This window comes from Pristiophorus japonicus, chromosome 15 (genome assembly GCF_044704955.1).
Source record: "Pristiophorus japonicus isolate sPriJap1 chromosome 15, sPriJap1.hap1, whole genome shotgun sequence".
In the NCBI taxonomy this organism is placed as follows: domain Eukaryota; kingdom Metazoa; phylum Chordata; class Chondrichthyes; family Pristiophoridae; genus Pristiophorus; species Pristiophorus japonicus.
The window spans coordinates 71,058,915-71,075,712 of NC_091991.1; the positions used below are offsets into that span (position 1 = coordinate 71,058,915).

Genomic DNA, 16,798 nt, shown 5'->3' on the forward strand with positions numbered 1-16,798 from the left:
ATTGTTCGCCACCCATGGTCTACCGGATGTCTTGGTCAGCGACAATGGCCCGTGCTTCACAAGCACTGAATTCCAGGACTTCATAGCAGGCAATGAAATCAACCATGTCAGAATGGCACCGTTCAAGCGGCCTCAAACGGCCAGGCGGAACGAGCAGTGCAGATAATCAAACGGGATGCTCAGAATCCAAGTGGGTTCCCTACAAAGCCGCTTATCACGCCTCCTGTTGGCCAATTGATCCCGACCACACTCGCTCACAGGGGTTCCACCCGCAGAGCTGCTAATGAAAAGGACGCTCAAAACCAGGTTATCCCTTATACACCATACTACGAAAGAAATTGTTGAGATCAGGCATCAGTCACAATGTGACTACCATGCCAGGAATGCGAGGGCGTGATGTATTGATGTCAATGACCCCGTTTTTGTCCTTAATTACGCTGCAGGGCCCAAATGGCTTGCAGGCACAGTGATTGCCAAAGAGGGGAATAGGGTTTTGGTAGTTAAACTTGCCAATGGACAAATCTACTGCAAATACGTGGATCAAACTAAAAGGAGGTTCAGCAACCCCATAGAAGAAGCAGAGGAAGAACACGACGTAGAGTTTACGCCACCACTGGTGACCAAACACGGGAACCAAGTGGAGGAGAGCCCAGTCACTGTGGGCAGTCCGGACAGGCCTGAGGCACCGCAAACAGCAGACACTCAGGCCAGCGCCTAACAACCGGAGCCCCAACTCAGGCACTCTACAAAGGAGCGTAAACCACCTGAGAGACTTAACCTGTGATCCCAATAAGATTTTGGCGGGGGGAGGTGATGTCATGTATTCAACTATCATTGTAACCCATGTATAAGCTGATCTAAGTTGTACACCTTGAAAACATTGACCACAAGGGGTGAATTTGTGGGAGACACTCCTAACCTGGACTTTCAGGTATAAAAGGGGAAGCTCCACCCACCTTCATCACTTGAGGTCTTGGTAATAAAGATAACTGGTCACAGAGTGACCTTCTCTCAAGTATGGGCCTCGTGTGTATTTATATGTATAGTAAGGACATATCAAGTACGATATTAAGGGGGTCAGAAGAAGAGAGAATACAAGAAGGCCTAAGATAGGTTTACAGTGTATATGTGTAAATGCGCAAAGCATGGTAAATAAGGTTGGTGAGCTGCAGGCTCAAATAGCCACGTGGGAATATGATGTTGTGGTGATAATGGAGACCTGGCTCAAAAAAGGGCAGGATTGAGTACTAAATATTCCTGGATATAAGGTGTCCAGGATAGATAGGGAAGGAAAGAAAGGAGGTGGTGTAGCAGTATTGATTATGGAGAATATTACAGTGCTGGAGAGAGAGGGTGTCCTGGAGGGGTCAAGGACAGAATCTATTTGGTTAGAGTTCAGAAACAATAGAGATGCCATTACACTACTCGGTGTATTCTATAGGCCACCAACTAATGGGAAGGATATAGAGGAGCAAATTTATGGGGAAATTACAGAGAGGTGCAACAACTATTGAGTAGTGATAATGAGGGATTTCAATTATCTTAATATAGACTGGGATAGTAATAGTGTAAAGGGCAGAGAGAGGCAAGAAGTTCTGAAGTGTGTTCAGGAGAACTTTCTTGATCAGTACTTCCTGGCCCAATGAGGAAGGAGACATTGCTGGATCTGGTTCTGGGGAATGAGGTGGGTCAAGTGGAGCAAGTGTCAGTGGGGAACATTTAGGGAACAGTGATCATGGTATCATAAGAAGCAAGGAGCAATCTAGAGTAAAAATACTTAATTGGAGGAGGGACAATTTTAATGGGCTGAGAACAGATCTAGCCCAAGTAAATTGGAATTAAAGATTGGCAGGCAAAACTGTAATCAAACAATGGGCTGCCTTTAAAGAGAAAATGGTTTGATTACAGTTGAGGTACATTCCCATGAGGGGAAAGGAAGGGCAACCAAAGCCAGAGCTCCTTGGATGGTGAAAGAGATAGAGAGTAAGATGAAGCTAAGGTACGAAATGAGCACCTTGCATCTATCTTTACCAAAGAAGAAGATACTGCCAAAGTCATAGCGAAAGAGGAGATGCTTGAGATACTGAGTGAGCTAAAAATTGATAGAGGAGATACTAGAAAGGCTGGCTGTACTTAAGTAGATACGTCACCAGAACAAATGCATCCTAGGATGCTGAGGGAATAAAGGTGGAAATTGTGGAGGTATTGGCCATAATCTTTCAATCCTCCTTAGATACGGAGGTGGTGCCAGAGGACTGGAGACTCGCAAATGTTACACCCTTGTTCAAAAAAGGGTATAAGTATAAACGCAGCAACTACAGGCCAGTCAGTTTAATCTCAGTGGTGGGGAAGCTTTTAGAAACAATAATCAGGGATAAAATTAATGGTCACTTGGACAAGTGTGGATTAATTAAGGAAAGCCAGCATGGATTTGTTAAAGGCAAATTATGTTTAACTAATTTGATTGAGTTTTTTGATGAGGTAACAGAGAGGACAATGCGGTTGATGTGGTGTACATGGACTCCCAAAAGTTTGATAAAGTGCCACATATTAGGCTTGCCAGCAAAGTTGAAGCACATGGAATAAAAAGACAGTGGCAGCATGGATACGAAATTGGCTCAGTGACAGGAAACAGAGAGTGTGGTGAACGGTTGTTTTTCGGACTGGAGGAAGGTATACAGTGGTGTTCCCCAGGGGTCAGTACTAAGACCACTGCTTTTCCTGACATATATTAATGACTTGGACTTGGGTGTACAGGGCACAATTTAAAAATTTGCAAATGACACAAAACTTGGAAGTATAGTGAATAGTGAGGAGGACTTCAAGAGGACATAGGCTGGTGGAATGGGCGAGCATTTGGCAGATTAAATTTAATGCAGAAAAGTATGAAGTGATACATTTTGATTGGAAGAACGAGGAGAGGCAATATAAATTAAAGTGTACAATTCTAAAGTGGGTGCAGAAACAGAGAGACCTGGCAGTATATGTGCACAAATCATTGAAGGCTGAGAAGATGGTTAAAAAAACAAATAGAGGCCTAGAAAAAGCAAGTAACTTACAAAAGCAAGTAAGTTATGAAGAATCATTATAAAACACTGGTTTGGCCTCAACTGGAGTAATGTGTCCGATTCTGGGCACCGCACTTTAGGAAGGATGGGAAGGCTTTAGAGAGGATGCAGAAAAGATTGACAAGAATGGTTCCAGGGATGAGGGACTTCAGTTATGTGGGTAGATTGGAGAAGCTGGGGTTGTTCTTCTTGGAGCAGAGAAGGTTGAGCGGAGATTGGATAGAGGTGTTCAAAATCATGAGGGGTCGAGACTGAGTAGGTGGAGAGAAACTGTTCCCATTGGTGGAACAGTCGAGAACCAGAGGACACAGAATTAAGGTGATTGGCAGAAGAACCAAAGGTGACATGAGGAAAAGCTTTTTTACACAGTGAATGGTTATGATCTGGAATGCACTGCCTGAACGGGTGGTAGAGGCAGATTCAATTGTAGCTTTCAAAAGGGATAACAACAGAAAATGCTGGAAATATTCAGCAGGTCAGGCAGCATCTGCCAAGAAAGAAACATAATTAACATTTCAGGTCGATGACCCGAAACGTTAACTCTGTTTCTCTCTCCACAGATGCTGCCTGACCTGCTGAGTACTTCCAGCATTTTCTGTTTTTATTACAGATTCCAGCATCCGCAGTATTTTGCTTTCAAAAGGGAATTTGCAGGGCTACGGGGAAAGGGTGGGGGAGCAGGACTGACTGAGGTGTTCTTGCAGAGAGCTGGCATGGGCTCGACAGGTCAAATGGCCACCTTCATTGCTGTAACCATTCCATGATTCTACGGTGGCTCAATGAGTTCATTGAGTGAGTAACTGAGCCATACAGATAATGACTCTTCCAGGTTTGGTCTGTGCTGGGTTAGCTGGGATGGTGGTCGGGACCCAATAATTGTCCTCTGCTCTCCTGGGCTAAGGAACTATAGTTTGGCACGGCTTCCAACACCCGGTCACTAACCTGCTGGAAATGCGTTTGTCGGGTGGTCAGGACAGTGCTTGGCTTGATGCCCTACAATTTGAGTACCTTATCGAAACTCACTATCAAGGCTCACACATGATGATTGATCACTGGTGGAGGTACTGTAGGAGGGACACAAAACTGCAGACAGGTGTTACCAGTCAGGAGAGGAGAGAGGGGAGAAAACTGGCAAGGGGGAAAAATGTATATATTTGTAAGCAAAATAAACAAAAATCTTAACTGTATAAGTGACAAATAAAGTGTTCATAGATATCGCTTGTTCAATAGAAACAATTTTACATTAGGGAGAGGGAAATTTATTTTCCAATTCCAGATCATTTTTCTTCTTCTCCCGTTAATGTTTGGTGAAACTGCTTTTTATTTTGATCTGAAAATGGACTAGGGTCATCGTGCACCATCGTTGACGCAATAATGTTATGTACAAGTAACACACTAACTCATTTCAGTGCATTTCCTCTGTTGTATTCTGTGTAAGCAGGATAAAAAAATGCCAAACTCTTCTTGATAAAAATAGCACCCGTTAAATTTGTTTGGATGTTGGTTCACTTATCCTTAATATATACCTTTAAGAAGTATTTTTAATCAATGTCTCACCCAAGCTAATTTGAGCACCAGCTCCATTCTGTGAATGTCAATTCTTTAGCAGAAGGCTGCACCGCAGGCCAGTATCTTGTGAGAGTGGATGCTGTGGGCTGACATCAGCCAAGGGCCTCAGAGAGTAGGATATCCACCAAGCAGAGTGGAGGTCAGCTGGAACATCTATCACTAATCCTTTGGGTAATAATAACCACCAGTAACATACACCAATTTATATCTACATTACACAGTACGTTACACACTTAACATTACAAAGGAAATTGAGCAAAAGGTTTAGAATTCTTCTCTCCTGACTCATTGGGGTAATTTTAACCTGCCCACTAGCCACGAAGCCCACGGGATCAGGTCAGACGCTGGTATTATACCTCACCCAATATGACTCCATTCACTTCAATAGAGAGTAAAATCGGGCAGGAAGTAAAACCAGCATTGCTCCTGATCCCGTCAGTTTCCTGACCGGTGGATTTGGTTAAAACTGCTTCCATAGTATTTGGCAATAAAGAATGAGGTTTTGAGTCAGGAAATGGAGGTTGTGGGCTCCCTGTCCTGAATCCATTGATCTTAATGGAGTCGGAGACCCTGTCATTAACTCTTTGCTCATCCCACTACGTGAAGCATCACGCAGGAAAGAAAACTTGAGACTGGGAAAATCACTGTTGGCTCAATAATCTTTAATCATAGCTCATCAATGTCAGACATGGAGGCACCCAAAGCACCATCCCACTTGTTAATGCGATGTGCATTTTGTAGAGAAAAAAATAGGACAAAAAAACCCTCATCCCTTTCATATAAAATAAATGGATACCTGAGCACAATCAGAAGGCAGTAATCTCATCAAGAGGAGTCAGATGGTCTAGCTTGAGTGTTTATATCTCTCTCTGAGTTAAGATTATAATCTTCGTATTACACTTTAGTATCCCTTTTTTATTAAATCTACTGTGCCTTTTGACCGAGATTTTATTTGTTTTGGAGTTAATGTCTGCACTAACAGTGAGTGTTGGAGAAGCATGGACTGTTCGTGAGATCATAGAATCATAGAAATTTATAGCACAGAAGGAGGCCGTTCGGCCCATCGCAACAAAGAGCTATCCAGCCTAATCCCACTTTCCAACTCTTGGTCCTCGCCTTGTTGGTTACGCATCTCCAAATACTTTTTAAATGCTATGAGACTTTCTGCCTCTACCACCCTTTCAGGCAGTGAGTTCCAGACCCCCACTACCCTCTGTGTGAAACAATTTCTCCTCAAATCCCCTCTAAACCTACTACCAGTTACTTTAAATCTATGCCCCCTGGAGATGCATTGATGAACAATGGTGTTCACTTGAAAAGATTGATAATTCTAACATTGAGACATTACAATCGGTTATCAGGGAATTCCATTGACAATGAAAAGGTTAATTAATGAATTCTTTATGCAAAAATCAGTCTCTAATTCATCTCTAAACTTGTATTTGATGCCATTTTTTATCTGCAGGGCCCTGAAACTTCTCATTCTTGTCACTCGGAAATCTGCAATAAAGAAAACTGGGATAAATCCAATCCATTCTGCTGCTGACAGTGGCAGTGCCCAGTGCCTGGAATTACTGATTGAAAGTGGATTTGATGTTAACGCACTTTTAGACGAAGAGATAGCTGAAAGCTACAATGATAAACGGAGAACGGCTCTGTTTATTGCCGTCTCGAATAACGATGTTGCATGCACCGAACTCCTGCTGAGAGGAGGCGCGTTACCAAACAGAGATCCACTGTCTTGCCTACTTGTAGCAGTAAGAGCGGGGAATCATGAGCTGGTGCGTTTGCTTCTACATCATGGTGCCAATGTCAACAGCTACTTCATGCTGATTAACGACACCCACTTTCCCACTGCCATCCAGTACGCTGTAAATGACGAAATGATGCTGAGGCTCTTGCTCAATCACGGCTACAATGTGTCGATGTGCTTTGACTGCATTCACTCCGACGGTTTGGCAAGGTTTCTTCCCCGGCCTATGATTGAACCAAAGTCCTATATTACCTCAGTAAGTGACCCACTCCTGTTCGTATTGCACGGTAAGATCTTTGAAAAAAGGATGATAGCAAATCTTTTTAGAATGCTAAGACCATTTACACGCACAGGCAGTGGATTTCAAAGTAATTATGGGTGTGTGAAATGTTTGAGAAGTTTCTAAGAGATGTGATACAGTTCTATAAAACTTGCATTTATGGGGTCAAGTTTCGGCCGCCCGCTAGAACGGTGCACATCGGAGAGGCTCGCCTAATTTATTGAACAAAAATTGCGCCGAATACTTAACTCGCGATTCTCAGATAGCTGTAGGCCCATTTCCACCTCGGCGCTGCGCAGCTGGAGCTGCTGGGGGCGGAGCTACAGCCCTGTGCCAAAAACAATGCCGGCAGCTGCGCGCATGCATCGTGGAGGCTGCACGTGTGCGCAGTAGCTGCTGGCGTCCTGTCTCCGGGGCGACGACCCTATCCCAGGCCAAAGGGAAGTCTCCTCTATCCCCGGCCGAGTGGCCTGCGCATCTTACCTCGGCGGCGGGGCCCACCCGCCCGGCCTCTCGCTAGAGCAGGCCCCGCCCGAAGAGACATCGGCAGCCCGGCATCGGCTGCTTGTGGGCCCCGCCCGAAGTCCTCGGGGCTTCTTCTTCGTTGTCTTCTCTCTTCCCCCTTCCTCCCCCCCCCATCTTCTTCTCTTCTCCCCCCCCCTCCATCTTCTCTTCTTTCCCCCCCCCCCCCATCATCTTCTCTTCCCTCCCTCTTCTCCCTGGTGCTCCAGTAGGTGAGTAGAAATATTTTTTTATTTATTGAGTGTTTTTTAATTTTTTTATCTTTTAATTTATTTGGATTGATTTATTGATGTATTTACTGATTTATTTATCATTTACTATTGATGATGGCTCTTTATTTGTAAAAGTGAAGTGTTTAATGTTTGTAAACCCCCCTCCCCCCGCCCGCCCCCCCATCTTTCATTCCATACGCCTGATTTCCAAGTGTAGGCAAGGTTTTTCTGAGTGTACAAAAATCTACACTTACTCCGTTCTAAGTTAGTTTGGAGTAAGTTTTTGCTGCCTAAACTTGCAAAACAGGCGTAAGTGGCCAGACACGCCCCCTTTTGAAATAAAAAAATCTGTTCTAAAATGAAACTGTTCTAACTCACTAGAACTGGAGCAAACTAAAGGCCGAGAATCGCAATTTCTAAGATACTCCATTCTAAACTAGTTGCTCCAAAAAAATGGTAGCAACTCAGGCCGAAACTTGACCCCAAAATAACTCCTTTCAAGACCTCAGGACATCCCAAAATGCTTTACAGCCAATGAAGTACTTTTGAAGTGTAGTCACTGTTGTAATGTGGGAAAAGCAGCAACTAATTTGCACACAGCAAGGTCCCACAAACAGCAATGAGATAAAGTATCAATTAAAATATTTGAGGTGTTGGTTGAGGGACAAAAGTTGGCCAGGCACCAGGAGAACTCCCCTGCTCTTCTCATAATAGTGCTATGGGATCTTTTACGTTCAACTGAGAGGGCAGACAACCTAGGCCAGTTTAAAGTCTTATCCGAAAGGCGACACCTCCGACAGTGCAGCACTCCCTAAGTACTACACTGGAGTGTCAGCCTGGATTATGTGCTCAAATCTCTGGAGTAGGAGTTTGAACCCACAACCTTCTGACTCAGAGCGAGAGTGCTATCCACTGAGGAGGAGGAAGAAGAGGATGAGACTTTAAACCGAAGTTCATCTGCTCTCTTAAGTCGACGTAAAAGATCCCATGGCACTATTTCGAAGAAAAGCATGGAAGTTACCCCTGGTGTCCTGGTCAATATTTTTCCTACAATCAACACAAAAAAGCAGATTATCTGGTCATTATCACATTGCTGTTTGTGGGAGCTTGCAAATTGGCTGCCGCGTTTCCTACATTACAACAGTGACTACACTCCAAAAGTACTTAATTGGCTATAAAGCACTTTGAGACGTCTGTTGGTCGTGAAAGGCGCTATATAAATGCAAGTCTTTCTTTCCTCCAAATAATTCAGAGCACAGAATTCCAACTGGAATTCAGCTGTCCAGAAATTTAATTGTAGCGAAGATAAATCTCACTGGCAAAACTCTGGGTTAGAACAACAAAAATAAACAAACTGCTATGAAACAAATTGAAAATTCAGTTGCCACAAATCACTTTAATATATGATTCAAATATGCCCCTTTAAACAGACACTTCCTCAGCTCAGGCCATGCCTGTCCCTGAGTATGCCTGTTCTAATTTCAATATGATTTGTATTGATATTATGCTGTTGCCTATTTTTGAAGAGGGCACTGTGACGTGGACTGAAGCCATTGACTTTGTTTCCCACCACAAAAACTTCATTCCCTCGCTTTCGATTCCATTCTCACTCCACTCTCTCAAGTTGAACCAAACTGGTTGCAACCTTGAAGTTGTGAGCTAAGCTTCCAACCCCATATCCTCTCCATCACAAAGACTGCCGACTTCCATCTCCATAACATCGCCTGTCTCCACCTCAGCTTTCTTTGCTGCTGAAAAACTCATTTCTGCTTTAGTTACCTCCCAGATTTGACACTTGCTCTCCTGGCCGGCCTCCCACTTGCACCCTTCATACCATTGAGCTTATCCAAACCTCTGCTGCCCGTATTCTAACCTGCACCAAGTTCCGCTCGCTGACTTTTATATTTACTCCTCGCCCACCAAAACCTCAACTTTAAGATTCTTATCCTTTGCCCCTCCCCATCTCTGTAACCTCCTTCAGTCCTATAACCCTCTGGGAATTCTGTGTTCCTCCAACTGTGACTTGTGTATCCCCCATTCCCTTTGCCCAACTGTTGGCAACCATGCCTTCAGCAATCACGATACCAAGCTCTGGAATTTCCTCCCGACCCCCCCCCCCCCCCCCTCCACCTCTCTCTCCTCCTTTTAAGACCCTCCTTAAAACTTACCTCTTTGACCAAGCCTTTGATCACCTGCCCTAATATCTCTATCTATGGTTTTGGTGTCAGTTTTTGTCTCATTAATGTGCTCTCGAAGTGACTGTTCTTGAATTTTGTTTGTAGTTCTGCGAATTCATCACTGTTTCCTGGATGAGTCATTTGGTCGGCAGGGTAGTGCGCGTGCTGATAGACTACGTGGATTACGTCTCCTTCTGTGTGAAATTAAAACCTGTTCTTGAGAAGCAAATGGAGTGGCCAGAGATCTGTGACATCATGGGTAAATCTGTTTTCATTCACTTTCCATGCTAGGGCACTGCAGTATGCAGACTGAGAAAAACAGAAAGTGGTGGAGAAACACACAAAATGGGTTACATTTCTTCAGAGTTGATTTTTGATGAAAGGTCCCCACAGTAATTTATCATTTCTCTTTCAGATGCTGTGTTTTCTGGCATTTTCTGCATTTAGCTCAGGCTTTGAGTATTTTTATTTAAGACGGTATTGCTCAGCGTTGGTGGATTGCAGTACTTTGAAACCTTTGATGGCTGCGGATCGTTTTACTGTGAGAATTAAGCATAGACGGGCTTTAATCAGGCTTTAATCTGAATTTACCCAGAGAAAATAAGCCCTGTTCTTATGGGTTTATATGGTTCCTTGATTTGGCTGTATAATACATTGGCTGTGTATAAGCATTAAAAATTCAATTCAATTGGCAAATGTTACATAATAGAAAACACAGAAATCTTTTTGCACACAAGATGATCTTTGATTTTGTCCATCACTTGTATGTACAAGGATGCTGCTGCAATTGTGTTCAGTCGACTGTTAACCAACTGTAACCAGTGGCTTACTGCTTCTCTTATTGGAGGCCCTCTGTATGATGGGAATGAGTCGGGGATGGGGTTTTTTCTATTGATTAAAATTAATACTGCAGATTTATCGCAGCAGTAATACGATTATAAATCCATCACAAAAAGGTTTTGATAGACCCATAGAGATTACATTATTTTCCCAGGATAGATGTTCCCTCCCTCATCCCAGCTGCAGGTTTGTTACATGTACAGAACCAAAGGGATATTTTTAATTTAATGAGAGAAACATCTTAACTGTGATTTTTTTTTTCAAATGCTGAAAATACAAAGAAGAGTTAAAACAAATTCATTTGGCAATTATAAACTGTCTATGTCCTGAAGTAGATTTAACTCCTAACACATTAAGGTAATTTGGTAAGAATAATTAACTCTCCTGTGAGCCAATGGGTTTACCCTACAAAAAGAAAGTGGCCTTGAAATTATGCTGTGCAAAGATTAGCATACAAATAGTGAATGGCAGCACTCACTGTCAAAGCCCACCCACGACCACTGGCTGCATGGGTGAGGTAACAGCAGTTGACTAGTACATGTGGAACTGTACCCCAGCAAGGAGAGGAAACAACATTGACAGGAAAGTAATGGTTAAATCACTATCTCAGAGCAATATTGAGGTTTGCCAGATATAGTCTGGGCTGTGAGATGGACTTCTGTCCTGTGACAGATTCTTTTATGTTGGAGAAAGTAGCACTGGTAGGGAGGAAAATAACGAGCAAGAGAAAGCTAGCTCGCAGCACTGGTGCTGCCTCCTCCTGTTACCTAATCATGGAGCCGATTGTGGAATAGGCCTGTGCTCTGGGCTTCTAGACCAGCCTGCCTTAGCATTAACATTAAACGGCAGCCTACCTTCAGGGCTGTCTGCATGGCCAAATCCCTTTGATGACCAAGCTGGGATCTAATGCACGTCCTCTAGCCTTCAGAAGAATTAAACTGGAGGATTTCTGTCGTGTTGTCTAGTCTCACCACTTTCCAAGTGGATAAAGCAGAGTTCGGCGTATGTATATTTAAATGTCTGCGTGCAGCTTTGCTCACTGGCCTCTGACTGGCAGCAAAATTATTCCATTATCTCTGACATTGAAATAATAACCATGGTGCAGCAGGCCAACATTAAATCAGCCCCACAATGTCTCAATATATTGCAGTTGCTAGGCAGCTCTAATGGTACAGGATCAGGCCATCTCACTAGCAACACCAAACTGTACAATGCCAGGGCAGTGGACACCAAACCTGCAGCACAACTAGACCATCAAGCAGGATAGTTAGAGGTTCAGTTTGAAGAGAAATTTGGATTGGCACCTTACTGAAGCTTACCAGCAATTCTCTACCATCTGCATTTTTTCCTGCATTCCCGCAATCTATGTCATAGTAATGCATGTTTCTTTTCCTTTTTCTGATCTTGAAGTAACTGTTTGATGCAGGACAATGAAAATATCAGTGTAACTTTCAATAAATAGAATATTTTACCAGATGGAAAAAGAATGAGCTGGCTGTAAAACTAGTGCTCTTTGAAAGACCTTTTCCAGCATTGACGCTGGCAGAATGGTTATTAAACTGAAGAGTGTAAGACTGAAGTTACTTCATTCAAAAGGCAAAATACTGAGGATGTTGGAAATCTGAGAAATTAGGAGGAAAATTGCGGTGGGGGGCTTCCTTTGTACGAATGCATCCGACCCGAAAATAATCTACGGAACTACCCGTTGGTCCCGGAGAAACGTAGGATTCCGGTCTGAGGCCTTCATTCGCTGCGCAGCATACGAGGATCTGTCTTCTACGTATGGACATCTATGTTGTAATCACGTGGGCCTGGACCACCAATCACGATGCAGTATTCTCATTGATAATAATGGGAACTCCATTTGTACGAGTTCCCATTACTATCAATGAGAATAACCCTCTAAAACACTGAAACACAGCACAATAAATAAAAAAACACCTCACATATTTAAAATTAATTGAAATTAAATGTTTTAGAAAAAAAGAAATGTTTTGGAAAAATGTTTTAATGTGCTTTAATAGGGTTAAAAATAAATTTACTTTAATGGACAAATTTTAACATAGAAAAATTTTATTTAATCATCCTTTTTTTATGTTTTAAAAGTGTTATGCTGGTAAAAGTAAACAATGCACCTGCTTTTACTAGGCGTAAAAGTTTGAAGGATATTCGCTGGGCATGTGTTGGGCAAGTCGCCCAATCTCTGCCGCGCGGATGTCCTTCCTGCGGGGATGCGTTCAATCTGTCAAAAGAAATTTTGACAGATCAGAAAAAAGAGTTTTCAGCGCATGCGCATTACGCCCCGAGAACCAACTTTTGCGAGGCCTTGCCGGGTCCGTGTGCACTTCGTACGTACCTGGTAAAGCCGCACTTTCCGGACCATTAACAGAAAATGCTGGAAATACTCAGCAGGCCAGGCAGCATCACTTCATTCAAACCTCTTTTTAAAATCACCCGTTCACAGTTACCATTTTGAATATTTTTTATTGAAATAGTGAGTGCCTAATAATATCATTTGGGAATTGAGCTCAGCGGATCCCTGTGAAGGAGCTGAACACACACTTAGAGTTGTAACAAACCTCAGGCTCATGATGATCTCTGCTGGTGTTATTTCAGCTTGCTCACGCTTTTGGGATCATTAACTATTCCAGGATACTTTTCCAGTAGTTGAGGGGTTTAGAACAAGGGGACCTAGATATAAGATTAAATGTAAGGATCTAGCACCGAAACACACTTTTTTAAATACAAATAGTTTGAGGCTGTGCAATTCACTACCAGAGTTAATGACTGAAACAGAGACCATGTCAACATTTAAGAATAGCTGAGATAGCTGGTTGAAGGAAAGTGGATAACGGGATATGATAACGGTGGGCACATGGGATTAGGACAGCTGATGTGGACTGGTTGGGCCAAACAGCCTGTTTCTCTGTTGTCGTTTCTGTGTCATTTTATGTTATTTCTATTGGTATAATGTTTAACCAAAACTGTTCAAAAAGAGTTCAGATTAATAACTCTTTGCAACAAGGTACTGATGGCCAGAGTATTTTCCCTTACTACCTCCCTGAATGCACCGGATATGTGAGTAATGGCAGCTCTCTGGTACCTTGCCCACAAATGAGCTTAGACGATGAATATTCGCAGGTTGTTCAACAGTGAAGAGCGTTACAGGCCATCCATTCCTATCATCCATACACCTACATTATGTAACTGGACAGCACATCACTTCCTCTATCAGGGACATTGAGAACTTACATAACAGCCCTAGCTTTGATATTGCTAAGATCAACAAACACAACATGCAGCAAGAATTGAATATAGGACCAAGGAGATGGCTTTACTACTTAAAACCATCAAAAGAGCCGTGGCCATCAAAAGAGCCCTTGCTCTTTGTTAAGGGAATTTAATTTTTTTTTTACTTGTAATTCCAGTGTGGTCTGCTGTAACAAACCAAATAATTCAATACTTGCTCCTGAATTTGCTTTCAAAGATATGCAAAGAACATTATGCTACCTTAGAATGCAATGCTACCTGCAAATCTGCTCACTCAGATTTTGGTCTGTGTTTTTGGAGGATCGGTGGCACTTTTTCAACATTAAATATTCAAAATAATGGCAGTTTGGTTAAAGTACACTCATTGGAAAAATAACATTGAAAAAACTTTGATTTTCTTGCAGAAAACCCTCGTTGTTTGAAGCACTTGTGCCGACTGATAATACGCAAACATGTGGGGCAACGACGACTGCCAAACCCTGCATGTTTAGCATTGCTTCCTCTCCCTCCAATACTGACGGACTACATCTTGTATAAGGAATATGACCTATACGGAAGAGGTCTTGGCTCACTGCATTAGGAACGTAAACTGTAATAATTTGTGCATTGGTGTTGTTTTTGTACAGTGCTGAGGATCATACTCATTTTTAAACTTAACAAAATTATTTGTCATAAAAGTATTGGATTTCCAACTGCAGTAACATATGAACCATCATCTTGCTGAATAAGCCAGTTAGGGCAATGGCATCTCCACAGCTTTAAGTGCTGGAGGACTTCTGGTTGAACTGCTTTGCAATTACAGTATTTGCAAATCACTCGAGGTTAAAAATACAGCGTTTTCCAAATGCAAAACCGACAACACCAAAACCCTTTTTTTAAATGGTAACTCATGCATGTCCAACAGAAAAAACCTACACCAGTATCTGTGCATCATTAAATGTCAACCAGATATCATAGCTTCTACTTGAAGCTTCACTAATAAACATTACTCTGCCATACACAATCCCCTTCATTTCGTGAAAGGTTTTGGTGCATGTTTTTATATTTTGATGCAATTTTCAAAGTTAGCTTTGTGTGCAACAGCTGAAGTACAGAAATTTGTGTCTTCTGGAGAATTTGACCCCTCCATTTCTATTCCTCTTCCAGTTTTCTTCCCTTCTTTACGGAAAGCAGTACTATTCATGCTATGGTTCTATAGGGGTCCGTAACCCTCTGATATCTTGTCTAAGTGTGTGAGCTTTGATAGTGATTATCGGCTATTTAACACTAGCACTTTTTATGCCAGGATAATGATCAAAAGTCAAAGTGATGAGGGTCAGTTTGCATTCATATGGAACTGGCTAGAGAGTGACATGGGAGTGTGAAATATAACTCGGGTCGTCCAGCCCCCCCACGTCACTCTGTACTGGTATTGGTGTGAGAATGGCAATTGTAGTATAACAAAAACAATTTGTATTTATATAGCGCCTTTAACATATAAAGCAGCCAAAGGCACTTCACAGGAGTGTTATAAGCCAAAAGTTGGACACTGAGCTACAAGGCCTTAAAGATATTCAGTAACAGATATTGATGAACCAGTTATCAATAAATGTCCCCGTGCTTGAATGACATTTCTTACTAGTTGATGTAGAAAGGTTACACCCGTTCCATGCTGGCAGCTGGATGGCATTTGACTGACTTGCCCCTCTTGCCAAGAATAGCTGAACCTCACCCAATGGACGGATGAAAATTTGAGCTGGTAGAGACGCCAAGTGCTCAACCAGTGCAGCCACTCTCACTGGGCTGGCATGCTGAAATTATATCTTGTGGTCCATTTAGTTTCTTCATTCAACAGTCCCCTAATATCAGTATAGTCCCAACAAATCACTCCTCACTTTGCCATTTGCATCATGCTGAGAGACGAATAGTCTACAGGAACTATGTCATTTTTTCTATATCAGACTCCCACATCGTTTGATGGAACGCTTAGAAAGTCAAGATTTGTCCTTTTAATCACTGCAAACCTGTTTCTGGATTAAAGAGTGTGGTTTCTTAAAAACTATTTTAATTTATTGAAGGAATAGTGTAAATTACAATCTTGCTCCACATGTCTGTATAATTCTCTCAATATTCTTGATTGTAGTCAAGAAGAATATGTAGAAAATCTCTTAAAATAAATTCTTTATTTTATGCTAAAATAGCATTATTTTCACATTTTTCTGAGTCACCATTTTTTCTGGATTGTTAGTTACATAAGAAATAGAAACAGGAGTAGGCCATACGGCCCCTCGAACCTGCTCCGCCATTCAATAAGATCATGGCTGATCTGATCATGGACTCAGCTCCACTTCCTCGCCCACTCCCCATAACCCCTTATCCTCTTATCATTTAAGAAACTGTCTATTTCTGTCAGCAAATGAGCTGATGTGTTGATTTGCCTGTGTTGTGCCCACTTTCCTGTGAACACAGGATATTTCAATCAATAACTAACTTGCCAAGTCTGTTTATTTTTTTTATTTTTTTATTCGTTGCCAATCTTTCCAATTCTTTGTCAGATCATCTTGTCAGATTACAAACGCCAGACAAACGCCAGAGGTCACCTTGCACACATCAAGGATCACTTTGCGCCAATGCTCTTAGCTAAAAGGCCTAGAGCCACTGCACCGTTCCTGGAAGTACTGGATCAGGAGTTCGAGGGATTGTAATTAAAAACTGACAGATTGCAAACAAGCCCATTAAAAAAAAATCTCCAGCAAATCTATCTAAATTGACAGAAAATAAGCACTTAAAAACTGTTTTCCAATAAAGTGCCATAACTTTTAAACTATGCTGTGCCATTCAGGTGAGGTTTGAGAGTGGATTGCCCATATTGAGCAGTAAAGAACAATTACTGGGTTTTTTTGGAAGGCGAAGTGAATTACAGCGCATAATTTCTGACCTTCATTACATATCGTTCTGACACCATGTGTGAACAACACAATGGCATTCTCAAGATGGGATCTGTGATTGATATATTTGTTCTTTTGAGAAATATAGCTTATTGTTCAATTATTTTCCTGACACTGCTGGTACCACCATTTTGAAATCAGTATTCCGCGCAAGTTAGCCTATCCCATCATGCAGTTGGC

At 42.2% G+C, this 16,798-nt stretch overlaps 1 protein-coding gene across 5 annotated transcripts in view; it reads left to right on the forward strand.

Annotated features, from left to right (window-relative positions):
• Positions 1–15,801, forward strand: part of LOC139280843 (ankyrin repeat and SOCS box protein 15-like) — a 37,545-nt gene extending 21,744 nt beyond the window's left edge. For 4 of the 5 annotated variants that reach the window (XM_070900587.1, XM_070900591.1, XM_070900589.1 and 1 more), the window contains 3 exons: positions 6,103–6,646; positions 9,687–9,840; positions 14,096–15,801. In XM_070900587.1, coding sequence (XP_070756688.1) covers positions 6,103–6,646; positions 9,687–9,840; positions 14,096–14,271 — 874 coding nt within the window. In that variant the 3' untranslated portion in view covers positions 14,272–15,801. Of the gene's footprint in view, positions 1–6,102; positions 6,678–9,686; positions 9,841–14,095 lie in introns of all 5 variants that reach the window. The other variant, XM_070900590.1, reaches the window with a different exon arrangement.
• The last annotated feature ends 997 nt before the right edge of the window (positions 15,802–16,798 follow it).